This window comes from Strigops habroptila, chromosome 5, assembly GCF_004027225.2.
Source record: "Strigops habroptila isolate Jane chromosome 5, bStrHab1.2.pri, whole genome shotgun sequence".
Classification (NCBI taxonomy): Eukaryota; Metazoa; Chordata; class Aves; order Psittaciformes; family Psittacidae; genus Strigops; species Strigops habroptila.
This window is the reverse complement of record NC_044281.2, coordinates 80,162,829-80,185,339: the sequence shown is the minus strand read 5'-3', so window position 1 is coordinate 80,185,339 and position 22,511 is coordinate 80,162,829. Positions and strand designations below refer to the sequence as shown.

The 22,511-nt window shown below is 41.6% G+C and overlaps 1 protein-coding gene across 2 annotated transcripts in view; it reads right to left on the bottom strand.

Annotated features, from left to right (window-relative positions):
* The window catches only part of DOCK1 (dedicator of cytokinesis 1), a 312,805-nt gene that overhangs the window by 250,779 nt on the left and 39,515 nt on the right, over positions 1 to 22,511 (bottom strand). Inside the window, exons 7-19 of one of the 2 annotated variants that reach the window (XM_030486111.1) lie at positions 21,031 to 21,166; positions 19,533 to 19,690; positions 18,906 to 18,987; positions 18,344 to 18,479; positions 17,929 to 18,001; positions 15,155 to 15,297; positions 12,653 to 12,778; positions 11,018 to 11,142; positions 10,620 to 10,718; positions 9,385 to 9,457; positions 7,594 to 7,697; positions 6,954 to 7,137; positions 1,197 to 1,294 (exon numbers count right to left, since the gene is read on the bottom strand). In XM_030486111.1, coding sequence (XP_030341971.1) covers positions 1,197 to 1,294; positions 6,954 to 7,137; positions 7,594 to 7,697; positions 9,385 to 9,457; positions 10,620 to 10,718; positions 11,018 to 11,142; positions 12,653 to 12,778; positions 15,155 to 15,297; positions 17,929 to 18,001; positions 18,344 to 18,479; positions 18,906 to 18,987; positions 19,533 to 19,690; positions 21,031 to 21,166 — 1,537 coding nt within the window. The remainder of the gene's footprint in view (positions 1 to 1,196; positions 1,295 to 6,953; positions 7,138 to 7,593; positions 7,698 to 9,384; positions 9,458 to 10,619; positions 10,719 to 11,017; positions 11,143 to 12,652; positions 12,779 to 15,154; positions 15,298 to 17,928; positions 18,002 to 18,343; positions 18,480 to 18,905; positions 18,988 to 19,532; positions 19,691 to 21,030; positions 21,167 to 22,511) is intronic. The other variant, XM_030486112.1, reaches the window with a different exon arrangement.

Genomic DNA, 22,511 nt, shown 5'->3' with positions numbered 1-22,511 from the left:
AACTGAAATAGTTTAACTGAATGTTTGAATATGCTTTATCATACTTTTTCTTTATATATATAGACTGCACCATGTATCATATTTAAAAACCATGAAGAACAGAAAAGCTGAAAGAACAGAAAGGAACAGTTACAAGCTAGATACTACAAGCATACAACGGAGGAGTGTACACACAGATTTGCTGAACACTGCTGTAACAGATGGATAATGCAAACAGGAGTCTTCTATAAAAAGAATAAGTGATTAAAAGAGGAATATTAAACATTCACCCATATCCATCAAGCAGTAATCTGTGCTACACACTCTCATGTCATTGGGAGAAAAGGAAAAATTACAAATGAGAGAGCTATGACAATGCTTAGCAGAAGTATGTCAAGTTTTTAGCTGTCAAGTGATCCACAATAAAATAGCAGCAGTAGAACCTCCCTGAAAAACAAGTCATGGGAGAGACATTTTCCCCACACTCAAGAGGGATAATACCAGTATTCTCAGACTTAAGTGACTTGAAGATGAGGCATTCATTATCCTATTAACCAAATGAAAATCCATCGAAGTAAGCACACAACACTAGAGGCCCTTAAGGGTCATCTGTCCCCAGTACATCACAGCTTTTGACATTCATGGATTTGATTTAGTACAAAGCATTCATTAATTCCCAGGATACTCTTCTCCAACCTACTCTTTTCCACAGCTAAGTCAGTCTTTATGTATGTCTCTACAATCACTCAGTGGCCTTGGCACATGTAAATACTTGGCTCAGCAAAGTACCTTCAGGAGGAGTAATTTTTGTTAAAACAGTATCGGCAGCACACGATAGGATTGTATTCCACATCTATATATTAAAACTACGTTTAATATCACCATGTAAGAATTCCAAGATGTTTTCATCTTGCAAAAAAAACCACTCTTGTCCTTCACATATCTGGATATAAAAATTCACTGAAATGCTAAAAAGCCACCCTACATGCTCAGAAAATTGCATTTTACATGTGTTTTACCAGCACTCAACACCTGAAATGTTCTGTGAGGGCCATTAGTATCCTGAAGGCCGAGAGATACCTGCTTACAATTTAATCTGAAGTGTGTTCAGTGAGGTTGGGGGGTGCAGGGAACAAAACAGAAGATAGAAAGACCTCAAAATATGGGTTCAGCCAAATTACGATGCTAAATTTATTTCTAAAGAAATGAATTTGTACCTTAACCACTTCGCCACCATCAACTTTCATCAGCTGCTTCAAATTCTGCTGCAACAGGTTTGTGTTGGATCTCCATTTCAGAAGTCCCAAGAGATCAACTAGGAAAAAGAAACACAATTATATCACATAAGATATTTACTATGGACTCACACTCCATAACTACGTTCAGGACAAATGGATTTACTCCCTTAGGTCAGCCGTTTTCCCTGGACAACAATGCTGTTTCTAGTCTGCCTCTGCCACTGCAGAAGCCTCATGCAGTACTTCTGGTATGAAAGAACTCTGAAGGGCTTTCCAGAAACACAGCCTGCTTTTGAAATGTCAGCATTAAAATCTAGGCCAAGAAAGCCTGATCCCTCAGTTTTAATTTGTTGTACACAACAGTTGTGTGTTTAGAAGAAGATGCCAGAATGAAATTAGTCAGCCACCAACACAGTCACATCCACAGGCCGTGACTCTTCCAGCATTAATGTTTCTAGGGTTTTTTTTGCTCTCACTGAATAAACTGAAAATAAAACAAGGCCCAGTGCAAGGCAAACAGTTGCAAACCAAGCTATGAAGTGGAAAGCTGCCTGCTTAATAACTCATAATGCCCAAATGGCATGGTTCTTCCAAGCGATGGAGAGCGGCGGGACAGGTCAGATCACAAAACACATCAACCGTGACTAGTCTTGTCTCCAAATTCTACATCCCACTATTAGGATCTGCCCGTGGCAGGGGGTTGGAGCTGAATGAGCTTTAAGGTCCCTTCCAACCTAAACCAGTCTATGATAAGATCACGTCACTTCAGCAGTCACTGTGATAAATAAGGGAACACAGGAGGCAAGCTCGCTCTCTTTTATTAGTCGTAAAGAGCCACAACACCATTTTTCAGTTTCCTTTCAGGAAAAGTCACAAGGAACAGACAATTGGGGCTCCCCTGCAAATAAGCACACTAGTAAACATTAACAACCTGGAGCACAGTAAGTTAAACGCATCCTCGCACTTGTTGGGATGCGACCTGAAGTGCCCAGCAACCCAAAAACCATAAGCTCCTCCAGCCTTAGCCAAAGATTTCCTTCCTGTCCCATTAAAAGTCAGTTTCCATAATAAAACAAACTATACATAAGTCATCCTCAATAGAAACCACAAAGTTACGCACAGAAGATTTGGAGGTTACCTTCAGTTTAACCACTAGATTACTAGTGCACGTTAGCCACCCCAAATTTAGAATCCCAGACTGGTTTGCATTGGAAAGGACCTTACAGCTCATCCAGTTTCAACCTCCTGCCATGGGCAGGCACACCTTCCACTAGACCAGGTTGCACCAAGCCTGTGTCCAACCTGGCCTTGAACACTATCTGAATTATGCCCAATGTAACTCCTTAATGACAGGCAGCTTCTCCCAACCAATTCCCGTTCACTTCTTCTATTCCAACTTTCAAAGCAACCAACAAAACATTTACCAAACCATACATCTGCAGAGTATATTCTGGTAATTCTATGCAGAAACCCAGAGCAGCTACTGTACTTGCCCCAATATCCTTTATTTCAAGCAATAAATAAAACTAATTCTAGTGGAATGGACTGCAGTTCTCCTTGGGATAGCTTCCCTTCTGAGCAGCACTCAAACCAAGCCTTCTTTGCATCTCTTTGGGAGTAGAAGTAAAGAGTTGTTTACTAAATTAAAACTTTGAACAATTCAAGCCCTCATTTTTAACTGTTTTTCAGTATATCCTATAAGAAGTCTATAAGCTGAAACCAAAGCTTTAGAAACTACACATTAACAGAGAAATTGCTTCTGGAAGAAAAGCAAAGGTACCTCTAATGACTTATACAAAGTGTTTCATGAATATAAATATCTCAACTTTCTACCACTGAATCTGGTTTCAGTCTTGACTTGTAAAAAGGCATCAGCTTGACAAAAGGAATGATCCAAACAAAAGCCAGCCCACAGACTGTCTCTGAATGGCATCGTGTATTACCCCAAGAAAACAAACCCACGTGCACTTTCAGCACGATGACGCAGCAAATGCTATATGAATATGCATATGTGAACAGAAAATGTCAATGCAGCCCAGCCACCAGAGAGAAAAACAAGTTACAGTGCACAGGAAAAACGTGCATTCACTGTTCCTGCAAGATTTAACCCCAGCAAAGTACCAGTCAGTCAGTTCATCCTACTTTTTGTAGGTCTAGGAATAAAGTAACACAGTAAGTAAACCAGGATAAGAATGTAAACCAGTATTTTAGCCTATAGCAAATGGTAATACTGTAGTCAGCTTAGGTCAAGAGATATTTATGTGACCAGAAAACATAACTGGAAGAAAACAGAATGAGGATTTTTAACTGCAAGGAGTTAGATCAAACATCCAGCCTGCCAAGTAGCCAGTAGCTACTTTCTTTGGGTTGATGTAAGTTATGATTGTATTAACTATATAGGAAGGTTTTCTTTTCCATCACATTTAGCAATTGGAAGCACATGGTCCAACTCCCTGGGGTTATGCGCTTCCTGGACCTGTATCTACACAAAGGTTTCCCTGTAGAGATACCCACACTTCTCTCAAAGCCCAGTCACTGAACTGAAGCTGGATAATATTTCCACCCTCATTAAATTTGTGTGTGTTCTTTGAAATCATCTTATGATCTTAAGCTATTTATTTTCTACTCTTTATGACTTGTAAAACCAGAATTAAAACATCATTATTATGAAACTATAGCAACCTGAATTTGTCCTATCATGTGTATTGCTTTATTTTTCTTACATTATCAGTTGTGCTGAATGACTAAGTAAAACCTGGCTCAAGTGTTTTCTGAAAGCCTGGTCTCCTTGGTTCCTCCAAGTCTCAACTCCAGATTAGTCACAGTCACTTATCTACAGGTTTGAGTCCTTCAAGCAGAAGAAAAAGCATAAAAACACTTTGAATAAGCCTTACATGTACCCTGGATGCTTCACAACAGCAAGTACTTGGGTAGAACTCTAACACAGCTCTCTGGCTACTGGTAATTCAGAATATTCCAGCAAGCCCATTAATGCAATTTCATAGAAGCACAGAATCCCAGACTGGTTTGGGTTGGAAATGACCTTAAGATCATCCAGTTCCAACCCCTGCCACGGGCAGGGACACCTTCCACTAGAGCAGGTTGCTCCAAGCCCCTGTGTCCAACCTGGCCTTGAACACTGCCAGGGATGGGGCAGCCACAGCTTCTCTGGGCACCCTGTGCCAGCGCCTCAGCACCCTCACAGGGAAGAGCTTCCTTATGCCTAACCTGAACTTCCCCTGTTTCAGTTTAAACCCATTGCTCCTTGTCCTATCACTACAGTCCCTGATGAAGAGTCCCTCTCCAGCATCCTTTCAGCAATTTCACTTTTATTTCTATCACTGTGACACTAAAAGGACATCCATCTTGTTAGTTCTGTAAGAGGCACTATCCACAGGCAGTATTCATGTAGAGGGGGATGTCACTTTTCATGCCATTTTGCTCTTTCTTCTGTATTTCTGGGTATCTCCAGCTTCTGGTTGACAGAAATAGATGATTCAAATACCAGAAGTGGCTTGCCCATGGACAAGAAAACAAGCCCCCAGTTTGTCATAGCTCAACAGGCTACTCAAAGGGGGAAACAAAAATCAACACAGAACCCTGACTTGGACTGACATCAGGAACAAGTTCAAAAGAGAACTTGCTCTCTATTTACCAATTTATTAATTTAAAATTTACCTATTTTATTATATATTAGGAAAAAAATCTTCCCTGTGAGGGTGCTGAGGCGCTGGCACAGACTTTTCCCAGAGAAGCTGTGGCTGCCCCATCCCTGGCAGTGTTCAAGGCCAGGTTGGACACAGGGGCTTGGAGCAACCTGCTCTAGTGGAAGGTGTCCCTGCCCGTGGCAGGGGGTTGGAACTGGAGGAGCTTTAAGGTCCCTTCCAACACAAACCAGTCTGGGATTCTGTGATTTACCCTAAGAACTGAAGGCCCAAAATTTCCATCCCAGAGATATGTACTGAGATGTTGTCACCTGTCCAGACAGGTTTTGAATGTCTCCGTAGAGGGAGTAAATGAGGATAATCATGGACTTTTACTTCTTTTGAAGAAAGTTATAATATTAACCAACAATTTCACAGGAGTTAAAAATCAGCTTCAGAAACTATAATCTGAACATGTGCTGCCAATTTTTAGATGAAAAATTATACTTGAGGGAGGAATTTAATGACTAAATTTTTGTTTCTGTTCTAAATTGCTTAAGGATACGCGCTGATCTTGTTTAATAATGTCAAGAAGAGGAGAAAGAGAAAAGGATTTGGCAACTTGGAGCTGCCAAAAGGTTTCACAGCCAACAGAATGAACAGTAACATTAACTAAAGATCATAAATTCAAAGCAAATAACATGTAAATTAAGGATGAAAAAATGCTCAGTCTTAATTTTAATGATAGTTTTGTGAAAGCAATGTCAATATGTTGATCACTATGAAGTATTTCTCCATCCTAACAAGCATTAGGAAAGACTGGGGGGGGGGGCAGGGAGGAAATGATAACTAATCATATCACAAACGAATAGCAGCTCAATTCCACACACTGGCTTCTCAACAGTAACACCACTGTGTAACTGTTGAGCTATGATCCCATCTTTGCTACGAAATTCCAACATCATTTCTGAATTTTCTGCTAAACACCCTCTTAGGCTATAAGACTGCCAGACTGCAGTGAACCTGATGTGCTCTGAATATGAAACACCTAGGATGTGCTGTAAAAGAGATGCTGCTGAAAAACACTGCAATGAAATTAGGAGTTGACTATGAAGTTGTACCACAGCAATAACTTTCCCCCTGGACAGAGGAGAAGTCATTACCATGACAATGCAATCACGATTCCCACCCAGCCTGCATCCCAAGCCCTCCTCATGCACAACCTCAGCTCCCAACAGATCTATCTGACCTGAGCTCTACCTTCCCCTGCTGTGACTCACATCCCAGTGACCCACCCACACTCCTGAGCCTGCTGCTGGTGCAGCCAAGAGAACAAGGGACCGCTCCATGGCAACAAAGCACAGGAATTACAGACAGGGCACAGTCTGGAAATGTGAAATATTTGCTTTGGTGGCTGCTCTGCTCTCCACAGCCCTTGGATGCAGTCAGCCAGCTGACAAACACACATGAAAAACGGATATAAGGCAAGTTTTAACAGGAATGAAATAACATAACTCCATTCCTGTTGTTCATGTCAAGATGTGCGAACACAGGAGTGATCTCCATGCAACATGCTCATGCTCACATCCCTTCTGCCCAACACAAGAAAACACCAGAGCTCTCTTCAAGCGTAAGATATGAATATTGTACCCTGGAAATAACACAAAACAGCCAATTTGGGAGTAAAGCCATGTTACCTACACCTAAAAGCAAACCCATCCGCTTCCCTAGTGCTATTATTCATACCTACAGAGAGGTAAAATGCCACAGAGCTTGTTTTCAGTGCACTTCAGTGTAAAAGTCCCAACAACATGGCAAACAATATTCCTGTTTCTATTGCACTTGGGATTCTTCTGTTTTCTTAGAGACATGTGCTGCTCTAAAGCAAAACAAAGCCCATGGGAAAGGGCTGGAGAGTACACAAACGCAGTAGATGCTTTTGCTGCATCCAGACAATTTAATCCAAGACTGCGGGGTAAACAACCCACCATCCATTCACAGAGGAAGGGGAATGGAGAAAGCAGGAAAGTCAGTACATACAACCCCACTCCAACTACATGGCACAGAATCTCCAGCAGCCCTATGAACTTACCATTCTGGGTAAGTTTGGTTGAACAAACTAGAGTAGAAATTTGGAAAGAGTCTTTGCTGATGGTGCAGCTCCCCAGGTTCTGCATGCTCTTCCCTGTCGCAGAGTGTCCCTTTTCCTCCAGTTCTATTTTGGTGGATGGCAGGCTTAAATACGTCGAGGCATCCTCCAGCTTCTTTGCTTCTGCCTACAGGGGTGTTTTAAATGAAACAACTTGAAAATATCTAGTAAAAAACAAACTAGGTGATAATAAAATATTATTTACACTGGAATTTCTTAGGTTTGCTCCAGAATTGGAGCTATCCAATGGGTGTTCAACAGTAACTTAGCACTAAACCATCTACAGATTAGAGCCAAAATGTGCTATTTAAAAGGCTACAGAAATAACTTCTCCCAGCTATGAAAACCCACATAAAACTCAGTAACAAATGCCTTTGAAATTAAAACATCCCCAGCAAAATATATTCAGGGGTTAACAATCAATCTGCCAAATACCCAAATGGCAAAGTACTTGCTATTTAGTAGCTTGATGTAACAGAATAGTCTAGAACCCATTTTTCTGTGCAATTCTAACAGTAATTCACCAAAAGTCAGGCAGCTCAGCTAGCTACTATGGAAAGCCTAAAGTACGACAGAATTCTACCTTGTAAACTATAAGGTCATGTTCTCCATCTCTCAAAGTTGTTCCATCGTATCTCATGAGCTTCACAAATGCCAGGGCAAAGATCTTCTCAGATTTATCTTTGGCTGTTAGAATAAAAACCAAAACACCACCACATAAATGAAGTATTTGATAATGACACAGACAGTCCACCACCTAAATCTCAAAACCATGGATAATACGAAAATGAATGACCATAAATATTCTCAGATGGAGAAAGTGTACAAGAATCTTCTAAACACAAGGCAGAACCAAAACCAATGCAAAATAACATGTAACAATCTGAGCACCACAACAGTAAGTAGATGTTTAATATTTCTATATTGGGTCTACTCTTTCAGAAAGCTGGATTAAGGCAACTTTCTGAAAACAAAACACATTTGATGCATCTATAAAGTTCATGCTTTTAGAAGAATTGAAATGCTTGGTACCTAGAATAGCGATTTAAAGACCACCACTGAGGATCTCATCAAGGCTCTGGCATTTAGAGAGGGAACACTAGGACCAAAACAAACTAGATCCATAAGCACAAATGAAGTGTTTCTGAAAGCTGACCCACTCTAGAGCAACATGAACTAGAAAAGGCATTCAGTTTGCTCTCAGTATTCAAAATCTATTATCAAAAGTTAAGTAAAACCAAAGTAACAGGGCAAGTAGAATTCACAAAGTAAGTTAAGACGTAAAACCAGAAGGAAAGTGCAATCAACCTGAGATAGCCCAAGAAACCTGTGAGAAAGCTCTGCAGCTCTAGGGCACTTAAGCCATGGCCAACCTAAACCTTTGAGTCAGCATAAAAGTATTTGACTCCATAGCACACAATCACACTTTTGACACTTCTGACACTGATTTTTGGCACGTTGTTTCCATTAGCAGGTACCATACTCTAAACTAAGGAAATCTTTTCTCAATGATCAGTTTGCAAAATATACAGCTTCAATTAAATAACCACTATAGGGTAATTACATTATTACACAGAGACATGTACACGAGTATTATGTGTCTTAAAATGCATCCAGTGGACACCACCTGATTAATCCCTCTATGTATTTATTCTACAACAACAAAGTTCCCTGCAGATTCAGAAAGGCTTTGCTATCAAAAGAGCCAGCCCCTGTAATCACTATATGGAATGAATATTATCACAAACACAGCAACTCTTCAAACTTTACTACAAAACAACTGTTGACAACAGGAAGATGTCAGGTTGTCTCCATCTGATCCTTGACAGCTCAGAGCATCTCAGCTGCTAGCGTTACAGGAGAGCTGAGGACAACCACAAGCTCTCAAATATCTTTTAGACCAAAATTACTTCAAAAGAAACCACGAGTCAGTCGGAGAACCAGCAGCAGAAACCAATTTCTTAACAGCTAAGTCTTCAATTACTGATGCTAAGCCTACTCTAAGCTCTTTTATATGTTCCTGTTTTACACTGGGGTTGTTAAATATCTTTACTACTCCCTAACCACTTACCTCCAAGATACACAACACCACAACCCTCTGTGTTGCTGACTGAAAGCTTTATTCATTAGCCCTTCTATTTGACTTGGAGAAATAACTGGGCAAGAAAAGAAAAACTTGATGTTGAGGCAAGAGTGAGGAAGATTTAAAGGGAAAAAGAAGCTGAGATGCAAACAAAATAAGCAGGCAAAAAACTTACCCTGCACTAAAAGCAATTACAACAGTTAATCACAGATAAGGAACATTATGCCTGTATCAGCAGATTTTAGCACCAGACATTGACAGGAACCATAATGAAAAGGCTGAATTACTCACAGTCCTGTGATGATCTATGACGGAACGTGAACCTTAAATGACTGCGGTTCACATCTTCAATGGGGATCGCGACCTTCACGCGTTGGGGAAGAGAGTGAAGAAACAGTCAGTATAGTGTGTTCAAACATCATCGACCACTACCAAATCTCATCTGGACATCTTTCAATAACATGCTTGGAGCTCTCAGGAAGATTAATGTTAGGTACCAGCTTCATTTTGCCATAGAGAACCTTGAAAAGTCACTTCTCAGGAAAACCAGGAATTCTTGTACCAAGAAAGAGAGGAGGAAAGAAGCCCCTGTGTCCACCCTGGCCTTTAACAGGATGGGGCAGCCACAGCTTCTCTGGGCACCCTGTGCCAGCGCCTCAGCACCCTCACAGGGAAGAGCTTCTGCCTCAGAGCTCATCTCAATCTCCCCTCTGGCAGGTTAAAGCCATTCCCCTTGGCCTGTCCCTACAGGCCCTTGTCCAAAGCCCCTCTCCAGGTTTCCTGTAGCCCCTTTAGGCACTGGAGCTGCCCTAAGGTCTCCCCTTCAGGAGCCTTCTCTTCTCCAGGCTGCCCCAGCCCAGCTCTCTCAGCCTGGCTCCAGAGCAGAGCTGCTCCAGCCCTCGCAGCAGCTCCGGGGCCTCCTCTGGCCTCGCTCCAGCAGCTCCACATCCTTCTTAGGTCGGGGTCCTCAAAACTGGACGCAGAACTCCAGGTGGGTTAACACAATGGTGTGGGGAGTAGCTGTAAGCCCCTTCTCAGTACATATCCTTCTCCCACTCACTACAGCTAGACAGAATGTTTCATAAAGCCAACATCAACCTCCTCTGTAATATTAAAACGTGGCATTTAAGTGAAAGTGTTATTATCCAAGCAAATTCAGCAAGCTTAAAGCCCAGATCCCAGAACACTGATGAGCTCAACATTATGGCAATTATGTTTTAACCTTAATACCCTGCCTCTCCAGGTCAGCTCCAGGGAAATAGAGTAAACCATTCCTAAGCAGATGTTGGAGTGCCCCCATAACACTTGTGCTGACCAGAAAAATGAAATAAAATTCAATATGCAATTAAAATCAAAGCTGTTTTCCAGGAGTTTCTGAAAGCTTTCCTTAGCTGAGCTGTTCCTTTTGTCCTGCTAAACACAAGCACGGAATTTCCATAGTCCTATTTCTCAAGGCTTTCCACTGAAATCTTACATTAATTGCACATTAACCCACACAGAGGGAGTTATTATAACAGTTTCTATACCTTCACAGTCTCAAACCAGCGAGGCTGCTTGACTTGGTAATATATTACTGACTTGTACTCTGAGATGGCTTCATCACCAGCACCAGGAAAAATAACGCTCTTGAAAACACAGAGAGAAGAGAAAATGTTAATGTCTATCTTAAACTCCACTTTTTCATCCAAATAAAGGAAAAAACTCTATGAATTAGGTCAAAATAAGAATTGTTCATGCTCAGAGCTCCTGATTAAATTAGTATCAAAGTGCATGAGCTGATGTATGACAAGTTGTATTTAGTTATGACAAAGGAGACAGTTTTGTTGTAAATAAAAGGGCTTAATTTGACAAATACAAAGATGTTGAAAAGGCTTAAACAGACACGTATCAAAACCAAAACAACAGACATTAAATACTTTAATACCTCTAATCTTTTGCCATCTTCATCATACACAGACACTGTAACTTCCACATTCTTTGCTGTGGTTTTACTGCCTTTGTCAAAATCTCCCTGCACCAACGTTACATAGATGTCATTACGAACGTCACCTGAAAGGAAAAGCAAAGCACAAAGCTCTAAGCAATTTTCACAGTATATATAGTGATACATAACCAATGATAGGTAGATATTATGACCAACACATTTAGTAACAGCAATTATAACTATACATGGCAAAACATTATAAAGCCACAGACCACTGGACATTCAGAACTACTACTGAAAAGAGATGTTCAGCTAAAACTGTGCTGAGACTTCTAAAGCCTGACCTATCAACTCACAATGCAGCAAGGTGAATCCAACAAACAAAACCACACGTTCTCTCTGGACTGAAAGAATGCATCATCGTGAAAAGCATGGAGCATATCACTCAAAAAACACCTCAGGTCCACTTTGATACCACCTCTTTCAGTATTGATTTCAAAGGATGAGTTTCAACACTGCATTAGTTTATCCCATACGCAGATATTTTGCAATTTAAAAATATTTAACAGCCTACAGAGGTCTGTAACTTGTTACTTTAGGAAGTGGTTTAATGACTTTGCTGCTTCGGGGGTTGCAGAGGAGGGTTGTATTTAGATTTAGGTCTTAAAATGCTCTTCAACTACACCCCACTTTTGAAAATTAAATGGGGAAATGGGAATTTCCAATAATTTCATGAGGCAGATGGCTTACGTGCCAACAAACCATCATACCAAGTGGAGGCACTGTGGCACTTACACCATAGAATCATGTCATAGAACCATGCAATGGTTTTTGTTGGAAGAGACCTTAAAGCTCATCCAGTTCCAGCCCCCTGCCATGGGCAGGGACATCTTCCACTAGAGCAGGTTGCTCCAAGCCCCATCCAACCTGGATATACAGTAAAACATCTGACAAACACATTCAGCACCACAGGGAAAGCTGGAACATGGATGGGTTTGGCAATATCTAATGGATCCTCCAAAGCCCATCAATCCAAAAAGCACAGTGCAGGTTTTCTTCTGTAGCCTGTCGCTTACGGCAGCTTTTACTTTGAGAAGCACCATGTTTTGGGTTTGGTTTTGTTTTCACAAACACCAGAACTGAACATCCATGGAATATATGTATTAAAAAGACAACATGGCTTTCTTTCAAATACATTATGCAAACCTAGTACAAACCCTAAGAGACCTAAATATCTCTAAATCAGCCCATTCATCTGAAAGATCTTTCTGGTTTAAGGTTCATCACCAGACACGTAAGTTTTATAAATGCCTTTGCTAGGAAGATGAGAGAAAGTGTGTCCTTCATACACATTTTTCACTGGAAAAAGAGGAGAATTTCCACTGTCACTGTGGTAGCCAGACTTTTTGAAGGGTTCTTAGTTTTATTTATTGATGCAGCACATGTGGTAGATATTACCCAAGTATTTTATGTTCATTTTAAATGAGAAAATCCTTTCATGACCCATTATTTCTAATACATTCCATACCTCAAATTAATCTTCTTACCCCTTTTCCCCCCAAAGCTTTCACATATACAGAGATCCAAAGAAGGTTCAACTATAACAAAGCAGCATTAGTCCACGCAACGACTTACCAGGCATAATAATCTCAGGAAACCCCATTTTCCGAGCCACGGCTGTGGACCTATCCACTAAGTGTGGAAACTCCTTCCTAATCTGGTGAATATCTCCTGGAAGAAGTTTCAAAGTCACCCACAAACCTGTTGTACAAAAACCACAATTATTAAAGTATTCCTAGTTACTAAAGATTTCTTTTTACACAGTCTAAAATGTAAGAACACATATTGAGGTAACTGCTCTTCATTTACAACAAATACACTTTACTTTGAAACACTCAAAAACCCCATTGCTTCAAGCAGAACCATGAGCACAGCGCACATCAGTATGTCTGATTATAGCAGACTTTATGGAAAACTGTATCAAATCCTCACCTGGAAGCTGACTTGATAACAAAAACTTGGGAAATCTGTGCAAGATAAGGATTCAGGCCTTTGTATTGTGCACTTTGCAGCAATACCAGCTAGGTGGCTGGCAGGGAGAAGTTAGGCAGGTGTTCAACACCAGATAAGCAGGTAGCTCCCCTTCCATGGGCTTACTAAAGCTAAAAAGTTTCTTCACAGTCTAAAAGTTTCAATACAACAGGTCTCCATCCAGGAGAAAACCAGGTTAGCAACACCAGACAACAGGCAGGAAGGAGGAATCGCTTGGATATCAGCTGGACCTACCAGAGTCTGGCTGTGAAAATGCAAGCAAGGCTTCAAGCCCTTGGCATGAAGCTCAAGTGGCCCTGGGAGAATCCCTCCTCCTCCCAGAACCAGATTTCTCTTATCATTGCAGTCTTCCACACTGAAATCTTGTGGAAATACAGTTATTAAGCCACTAGTAGCACTGCCTCAAGCTTGTATCTACCCTTGGAACTCTCACAAGCTCTAATAAAATGTTTATCTTCCACGGAAAGAAAGAGAAGTGGCAACACTCATTTGAATGGAAAAACTTAAGTATTACAACCAACCAATATTGAGATGCCAAGGACATCACCGGCAGCAGATACATACCCTGAATTGATTCACCACCCCCAGTAAGCTGTTTTAACTGCACTGAGCACAAAGAAATCTATAGCATCAGCTTTATAGAGTTGGTATTTTCCTCTTCAGCAGCAGAAGCAGCCACTAACAAGCTGCTGCTTCCCAACTAACATGGGGTGCACTTGTAGGAGAAAGAATGATACCAAAGTGAAAAACAAAACCCAACCCCAAAGTAGTCTTGCACTTCGTAAAGTGACTGGAAATCAGGTTTAAGCATTAAATACCAGCAGCGATTTGCAGAAGAAAATCCTAAAGTTAAAATCTATGAAAAATACCCCAAAATATTCATCTATAAAACAAGTTGAGGGTTATCCTGTTGCACACACTATTAACTATACGTTCATTTGGTATATATTTAGCAGCTATTCTTTTCTATTAAAATCTCTTCTAACAGGCTATATTATATGCTGACCTGTTCCAGAGGTGGCTCTACCAGCTGCTATTCCATTAAACAGTAACTGTACCTACACTGACAGCCCAAGCAATAACTGTTACTCCTTCTCTGTTTCTTAGGAAAAGGCTCTGAAATGAATCAAAGAAGCTGAAATATTTCCTCCTTTCTGATACACACTGGCCTCAGGTGAAAACAGGGAGGGGGGGGAAGCAGATCAAGTTTTAGCTAATGGATAATTTAAAAATCAGTTTATTTAAAAGTTTATTTGTTATTAATTAGTAAAAATCAGGGGAAAAATCAATCATTTTCCTTAGGCCTGTTGCTCAGATACCCCTAACAAGTGATGCAGATATTTACAGCGTGTTTAGTGGAAACTGCACATCGTGTTGCACAATGCTGTATTAACCCCAAGAAAATACTGAAGGCAGTACATTAATAACTGCACCGTCACACAATCCACTTTTGAACTGTAAGACACACGATCATGAAGTGTTGTACACACACAAAAACACCCAAAGAACCAGGTTTGAGAAGCTGAGCTTCACGTCAGCAGAGCGTACACTGAGTTACAAGCAGTGACATGAGCAGCTCATAATTCAAGGTTCCCTTGCTCTGCCTCCATCCTTACCACCTCCAAGCTCAGGTGCAGTGCTGGTGGGGGCAACACCATGGTCTTCTTCTCAGGGAGCCAAATGCTGCAAGTGCAGCTGCAAAGTGGAAACATAAGGCAAAGAGAAGGAAGAGAATATCCCTTCCTTCAGCATTAGGAGGCCAAACTCTGCAGCTCAAGGGCGCAAGAGCCAACTCAAGTCACTGTTTCCAGGATGGAAATATAAAGATGTCCAAGCAATGGACAACACAGAGAAAGGATGGACAACCTGTGGAGTTAACATGGGGCAGGAGGAAAAGGTGCAGGGCAGAATGAGCCCTGAAGGATGGGGAACAGGGGGAACAATCCATGCAATCACATTTTCTGTTACCAAACAGTAGTGAACAAGGTGATATTATGCACCCTTGATTCTATAGTTAAACCCATCACATGCTACACATGTGTATATGTTTTACACCGGTTGTATATGAAATATAACAGTACATACCCTGACCCTTGTGGTTAACTTCTTTAGCAGCAATCACTTTGTTTATAACAGTCTGAAGGAAATCATTCTCCCCTGCCACCCTGGGTGAAAAACGGGATGATATGTTCAGCTGCTTGTGTCGAATGGCGTCATCCAACGCTAGCCTGGAGGATGCACATGACGACCAACACCAGGAAACAAAGGGTCACAGAAAACCAGAAGTCACAGTAACAAGGGAACACAAAAGATCGTATCATAGTTGTGACAAAGAGTATTTATTAGTCAACGCAAGACAAAGGACAGGAAAGGTAACAAGAAAGACAGAGGAAGAGCATTAATCAGAAGAGAAGTACAGCACACCTGCGTTGCTACTTCTCCCTTCAGGGACATGCATGTACAGGCCCCAGGGATGCTTTGGGAGGAGAGGATGGATGGCTCCCACCTGAGAATCCCCTGGTAAGCAGTGAAAACCTATACAGGCAGTTTTCTCTTAAAGATACACATAGAGCAGAGTGGCCCTGCAACCCCTCCAGGGTCACTTCTGTCATTCTGTAGGTTAAGCAGCAGCACACACCACCCGAAGGAAAAGCTACCCTAAATCCCACAGAAATGGCACAGGAGAAGGAAAGCAGATAATCCAAACGTTGTTAAATTTGATGAATGAAAAGATGGAAACTCTCTGAATAAACAGCAACATGAAGTGTCATTGAAGTAATCTCGCCAAGTGCTTTAGACAGCCATTGTGGTGGTGGCTAGTGAATGAATACAAACAAAGATATGAAAACAGAGTTGCATGTGGTACAACAGAAGCAGAAAATGGAATGAGGAGAAGAATGTGGCTCATATATACACAGCCTCGGCCTACATTGCACATAATGGCACCAGGATTCGTGTTTTCACATTATTCATATTCTTTGGAATACACTTTCAGAAGAATGTTTTAATTTAGTATGAAAAAAAGACATTGAACATCATTTCCAAATCTGATTTATAGCTACACAGAGCAAAAATAAATCAGTGTTAATGGAGCAGAAAACTACATGTTCCATTAGCATCCACTTCCATACACAGAGGTTCATCATTTTCATTGCACACTTCCACACTCACTAAAAAATAAGCCTGCGATTGTTTAGCACACAGTAAATAGATCATGAATGCACTCCTCCCTAAAAACCTTCTGGTTTCCTTCAAAATGGAATGGTACTTGTGATTCCCACATTAGCAGCCTGCACACCGCTGCTGCATACAAACAAAACCCTTTCAGAGAGGAGGCAGAGCCCCCTGCAAGCCTCTCAACATCCTACATCCTCAAATCATGAGGGTTTCCTGAATTAAGCCTATTTTCCAAAGTAAAGTGAATTTGAGATTACATTATTTCAAGCTTTTTCCTTTTTCATATTATTAAACCTGCTCTGAAAATCAGTTCGTACTTGAACCAAGGAATTTAGCCCACATAACTAAGTTTTGCCTTTTGGAACAGATGGCAATCTAGTATTTCACACAAAGGGAAAACTAAGTATTCATATTTTATGCACATTTATTTGACTTCTCTCTTATACCTTTCCCCATTTCATGGAATGAAAAAAAGAAACTATGACTATGGATGGAACAGAGTATTTGCCACATATTCTCTATTCTTAACACACTTCTCTGGGCACCCTGTGCCAGCGCCTCAGCACCCTCACAGGGAAGAACTTCTGCCTCAGAGCTCATCTCAATCTCCCTTCTGGCAGGTTAAAGCCATTCCCCTTGCCCTGTCCAAAGCCCCTCTCCAGGTTTCCTGTAGCCCCTTTAGGCACTGGGAGCTGTGCCTTCTCTTCTCCAGGCTGAACTTGTTAGTACTTTAGAGGAGACCAACTCCGTATTTGCTATCAGCTAATTATTGTACAATAGTGCCAAACTCCATGTCAGCAACCTCAGAGTCACTGTGGAAAGGTCTGTGGTTTTAGATGACTAGAATTAAGAGCAGGTCCACACAGCAGAGTGGTCTGCTTGATTCTGTGAACCAGCTATAACAGGTATGTGCGGCAGAGCTCTCCCTTACCACCCAACCAAGATACCTAAGGTAAAAGACTCACACAACAAAGTTGCCCAGAGAAGCTGTGGCTGCCCCATCCCTGGCAGTGTTCAAGGCCAGGTTGGACACAGGGGCTTGGAGCAACCTGCTCTAGTGGAAGGTGTCCCTGCCTGTGGCAGAGGGCTGGAACTGGATGAGCTTTAAGGTCCTTTCCAACCCAAACCAGTCTGGGATTCTATAAGATCATGCAGGAGATATATCAAGCCATCCTTCAGATTCTCAGCTTTTAATTGTACTCCAGTTATGGAGTGACCGCTACTGTGAAGTTTCATGTGCTGCCAAGATCAACATTATCATTTACTAATCTCACAGAAGTGAGAATCTCATGCTGCAGTAGATGCTGGTAACACTGCTGGTATTCAGCAACCTCAGGCAGATCTAAAGCAGCAATATACTTGTTCTAAGCATTTCACCTCTTACACATCATCACCCTGACACCTTTAAACAAAAAGAAATCAAGACTGGGAAACTGGAAATGCATGCTTTAAAGTCAAGACTTAGAAAAAGAACAGGTTTTAGGGCTATCACTACTTTAACTAATGGGAAGAATGATTAGTAAGTACTAAAGATAAAACATGACACTGAAATAAGTTAACTTCAGAATATCTACAGAACACTTGTTCCAATCAAAAGTTTATTTCTTTTTTAAACACCACATTGTAAGTTAAAAATCTTAATTCTTTACTTCTGCTTTGTCTTTAACCTATTTCCCACTTACGGTTGGAATGGTATGAAGTGCTGTTTGTCCTCATCGTCAACTTTCCCGTTAATGATGTCAGTAACATCCATCACTGAAAACAAAACCAAAGCGCACTGAATGAAGTAATCCACATGGGAAGAGGGGTGCTGAGGGAATACCCTGGGGGCCTAGAAGCAATAGTGACTCAAAAGAGGAACAGAATTATTAACTGTGCAATTTCAGATGTTTTCTACAGAGTAACATATTGCAAGTAACTTTGGCATCTCTAGCTAACACGGGTTCTAGAGGCTACACTACAATACAATACAGTACAGCCATCAGTCTGGTTAAATTTGGAACAATTCTGAGTTTATTCAACCCCACAAGAGTTTCACACCTCATTTTCTATGTAAGAATACAACATGATATAGACAGATACAGCACACCCAGTTACCTGCAACTCCAAAAGGTCGCCGCAGCCCAGAAGTCAGTTTTCTCGTGTTGTTGTCCCTCAGCTCCATTCTGCCCACTCGCACAATCTGACAGACAAAACTGATCTTCTCTCTTTTCAGGTCTTTGCTGCCCAGGTCCTAGAAATAGCAGTTTCTTCAGATTACTTTATAATTGAATTTCAAGATCTATTTTAATAGGCAAAAAGTTTGCTGCTCAGAATTTGCCATGCTATCCTCTAGCACCAGGGCAAAACTGTTCCCAGAGTAAAGAAATTCTTGTAACAGTACTTAAGCATTTTATCTTGACTTCTGTGTAAATTAATTGCTTCAGAGGCCAAATCACTTCTAGCAAGTTAAAACTTCAAAGAGCAACTTTGGGGTTGGCCAGGCATTGAGAATATTTAGTGGTCACTTATGAGAAGTGTCTCACATGAGCCTTCTCCGTGCTCATGGCCTGCAGAGGTAACTCTGCGCTGTTTACACACAGGTCACTACATTCCCCAGTTACTCACTACAAAACCAGTGCTTTACAATCTGCCAGCTGAACCCAGCACACGCACTTACAGTGAACACTGCTCGCAGGTTATGCAATCTGTCTATGTCTTTAGGGAGTCCACAGCTTGACCATCGCACCAAGTAGTTTTCACTGAAAGAACAATAGTTTGAGGAGTCTTTGTTTAAATGGCTTCCTTGAACATAAGCATTGCAATCAACTTCAAAATTTACAGAAGACCATTTTAAACCCAATCTACTTATCCTAAACTAATGAGTATTTACTTAGAGGAGAGCTGATATTTCCCTTTGCGGGTATCACTTATAAAAAGCAAGCAACAAAGTGTAAGAATCTCTTTAAGGAAGCAGGGGATGTAGAAATCAAACTCTGAGTAGTGCCAAGGCTGCTACTAAGTGAGGGCACACGGCCTTGCAGGTGTGTTCATGTCTCTTTTAAGCTCTGCACATGGGGAACCACAGGCACAGCGCGAGGAGGAACAGCGCGACCCTGAAACATACCCAAGGTGAGAGGATTTGCTTGATGCTGTGCTGAACACGACAAAGAGCTGCTGCACAGCTGCTTCCCAGGTGACCCTGTCCTATGCCTCTCACAGATATTTGACTTTCATAAGCCTTCTCATTTCACAAAACCACCTCACTATTACCACTGAGTAAGCACAGATTAGGGAGTACACTAACCTGATGAATTTTGATTCCAGCGGATCATACAGCGACATCAGGACCTCAGCATCTTCTCCTATTTTACAGACTACATTTTTTAAGTTTACAAATAAAGCAAATGAAGGAGTGGCAGCAAACTTGGCTTGTCTGTTGATATCAATATTCTGTTTCTGGGACTGTAATTCAAGAATAGAAGAAACTTAGAGTTTAAGTCAGCCTAACAAATATCCAACGCCTATAAACCTTTCCTAAAACCCTTCAGACAGGAGGAGGGATTCTGTGGGGTGCCTAGTTGTGTGATCTTTGTTTAAATCAGGATTTACAGACTGCATTTTCTGGATCTGTCTTGAAGTGCCTCCCACCATAAGGAGAAAGGGAAAGAAGGGGGGAAGAAGATGTCTTCGCTTATTAAAAAGAGCTAAACAAGTAGAGGAACTAATAAAGCCTTAAATATACCTGAAGGTATATTCCACAGGTTACCCACCCCTCAGACTTTAGCTCCCATGAACTTACCACAAGCTACTTTATATAGGGAAGGGGCAGAATGCACATGGGAGGAGAAAGAAACTGTCTGCGGCAAGGATGAATAAACAAATCTGGATGCAAAAATTCAGTACTTTAAACTCCGCCTAAACTGGTGTATTTCTACACCAAGTTTGGTAAGGCCTGCAACTGTGTGTATAGCCCATTACAACTCAACAGGGCACAGTAACTCATTACGTTGCACTAATGCACCCATGAGCATCTCCTCAGGAATACCATGCTCCACTAACTGCTGCTGACACAGGCAGGACTCCTTACAACAGCAATGTGCTTCCTTTTAAAAATAAGGATTTGAATTGCAAAGAAGTGGAACAGTCAAGTCAGAGAATGTCTTCAGAATAATCCCAGACTGGTTTGTGTTGGAAGGACCTTAAAGCTCACCCAGTTCCAACCCCCTGCCACGGGCAGGGACATCTTCCACTAGAGCAGGTTGCTCCAAGCCCCTGTGTCCAACCTGGCCTTGAACACTGCCAGGGATGGGGCAGCCACAGCTTCTCTGGGCACCCTGTGCCAGCGCCTCAGCACCCTCACAGGGAAGAGCTTCTGCCTCAGAGCTCATCTCAATCTCCCCTCTGGCAGGTTAAAGTCATTTGAACTTGCCCCTTGTATTTCAACAAACAGATTTTCTGGATTGGCATGCAGAAATCATACAGACGAGAGAACATTATTCTACTTGATTCTTTAAAATAAACTCTCATGACAACCTAACATACAAACCTGCTACATGTGTCTGATATCCATCTACCAATGTAGTCAACTTAGTGATATAGGTCTTATCAATAAATTCTACTAATCCCTTTAAAGGATGAGACAGACAATTAAACAGCCCAAGACATACAAGTTGTTACAGAATTATTAAGCCTGGTAGCTCTTCATAAACATATCAATTCTTCGTTACCAACGCTAAAAATAAGTCACTTAGTTTACAATCCCACATCTCAAAGAAAAAGCTATAGTGTGTAGCGAATCTTACCTTTTCCTCCTGTAGCCTCTCCTCAACTTGCTTGGAAGCAATTTCATGTGCTCTGAACAGGCTAATGGTGCTGGTCTGCTCTGGGTCCAAAATGTTGCCATCCTCATCTCTGACCACCAGATCTAAATCAAGAATTCTAACCAAACAAAATACATGCTTGTGAATTAACAGTGCTCATGTAAGTGCTTGAAAATCTCATGTGCTAAGTTAACACTTAGTTAACATGTGTTTAACAAAGTCATGCCCACCTGAAACATGGTAGAAAAATGCTATTTAATACCTGGTAAATCAATTTAACATGTCACCAACCCCAGAGATAACCATCCCTGGCTGGAAGTCATTTTTTCTCCACAGCACAGAAAGAATCCCTGCAAATGTAACAGCATAAGATCTGGAGAAATCATATCTTTAAACAACTGAATTTGTCTCCTCGTCTTGATTCATCTGACAGTTTGGACAACCAACCACTACAGAAACACCACACGTTAAGTTCATTTGATCCCACTCCACACTCTCCTCCAAAGCAGGCATATTCATGTTTTAGTAAACACCTATGAGATACAAGCAAACACACTTTGTTTCCCTTTATTTAAAGCAGAGCCAGATTTCTGTCAGCGGGGTGTTAAGGTCTGTGATTACCTTCTGCAGAGAGGGAGGTTTGTGCCATAATCAAACCCAGCCTTAGGAAAGGCCCTTCACATTTTTCCACACTAGTCCAGTGCTGGCAGCAGAACCAAAGATAAAATAACCAGGTCTAGGCTGCTCTGCATTTCCCTGTCTATTGTCCCCAAGCCTGACCTCTTCACTTCTGTTCCAAACCACGGTCCCTATTTTCTTCCTCTAACTCTGTAGTCGCCTCTCACGATGGAGCTGCTGTAACTTTGGGTTTGAAATGTGTTTGATGAATGACCTTAAATCAAACTTGCAGTGTCTGGTAAGTCATACAGAGGTAAGTGGTTTATCTGAGAATAAGTCCCCTTTGGATATAACCCACTTAAGAACTTCATCACTTAAGAACAGGGGCTATGGCAGATGAAGAAATGCTTCATGCAGTTAGAGGATCACTCCATGCCCTCCCTGACAAGAGGGAAGCCTGGAGGTGTTAAAAAAAGCCTTAAGCAGGGCCAATATACAAACCCCTCCAATTCATTGCACTGCATTAATTCAATAGTGGATTAACAACACTCAAGTTGCAGAGTGCAGGCAGCAGCTTGTTAAGAAACACCTCCTAAGCTCTACACATTAACGGGACCCCATCACAGAATCCCAGACAGGTTTTAAGGTTGTCCCTGCCCGTGGCAGGGGGCTGGAACTGGATGAGCTTTAAGGTTGGAAGGGACCTTAAAGCTCATCCAGTTCCAACCCCCTGCCACAGGCAGGGACACCTTCCACTCAATCAGGTTGCTCCAAGCCCCTGTGTCCAACCTGGCCTTGAACACTGTCAGGGATGGGGCAGCCACAGCTTCTCTGGGCAAAGTCAC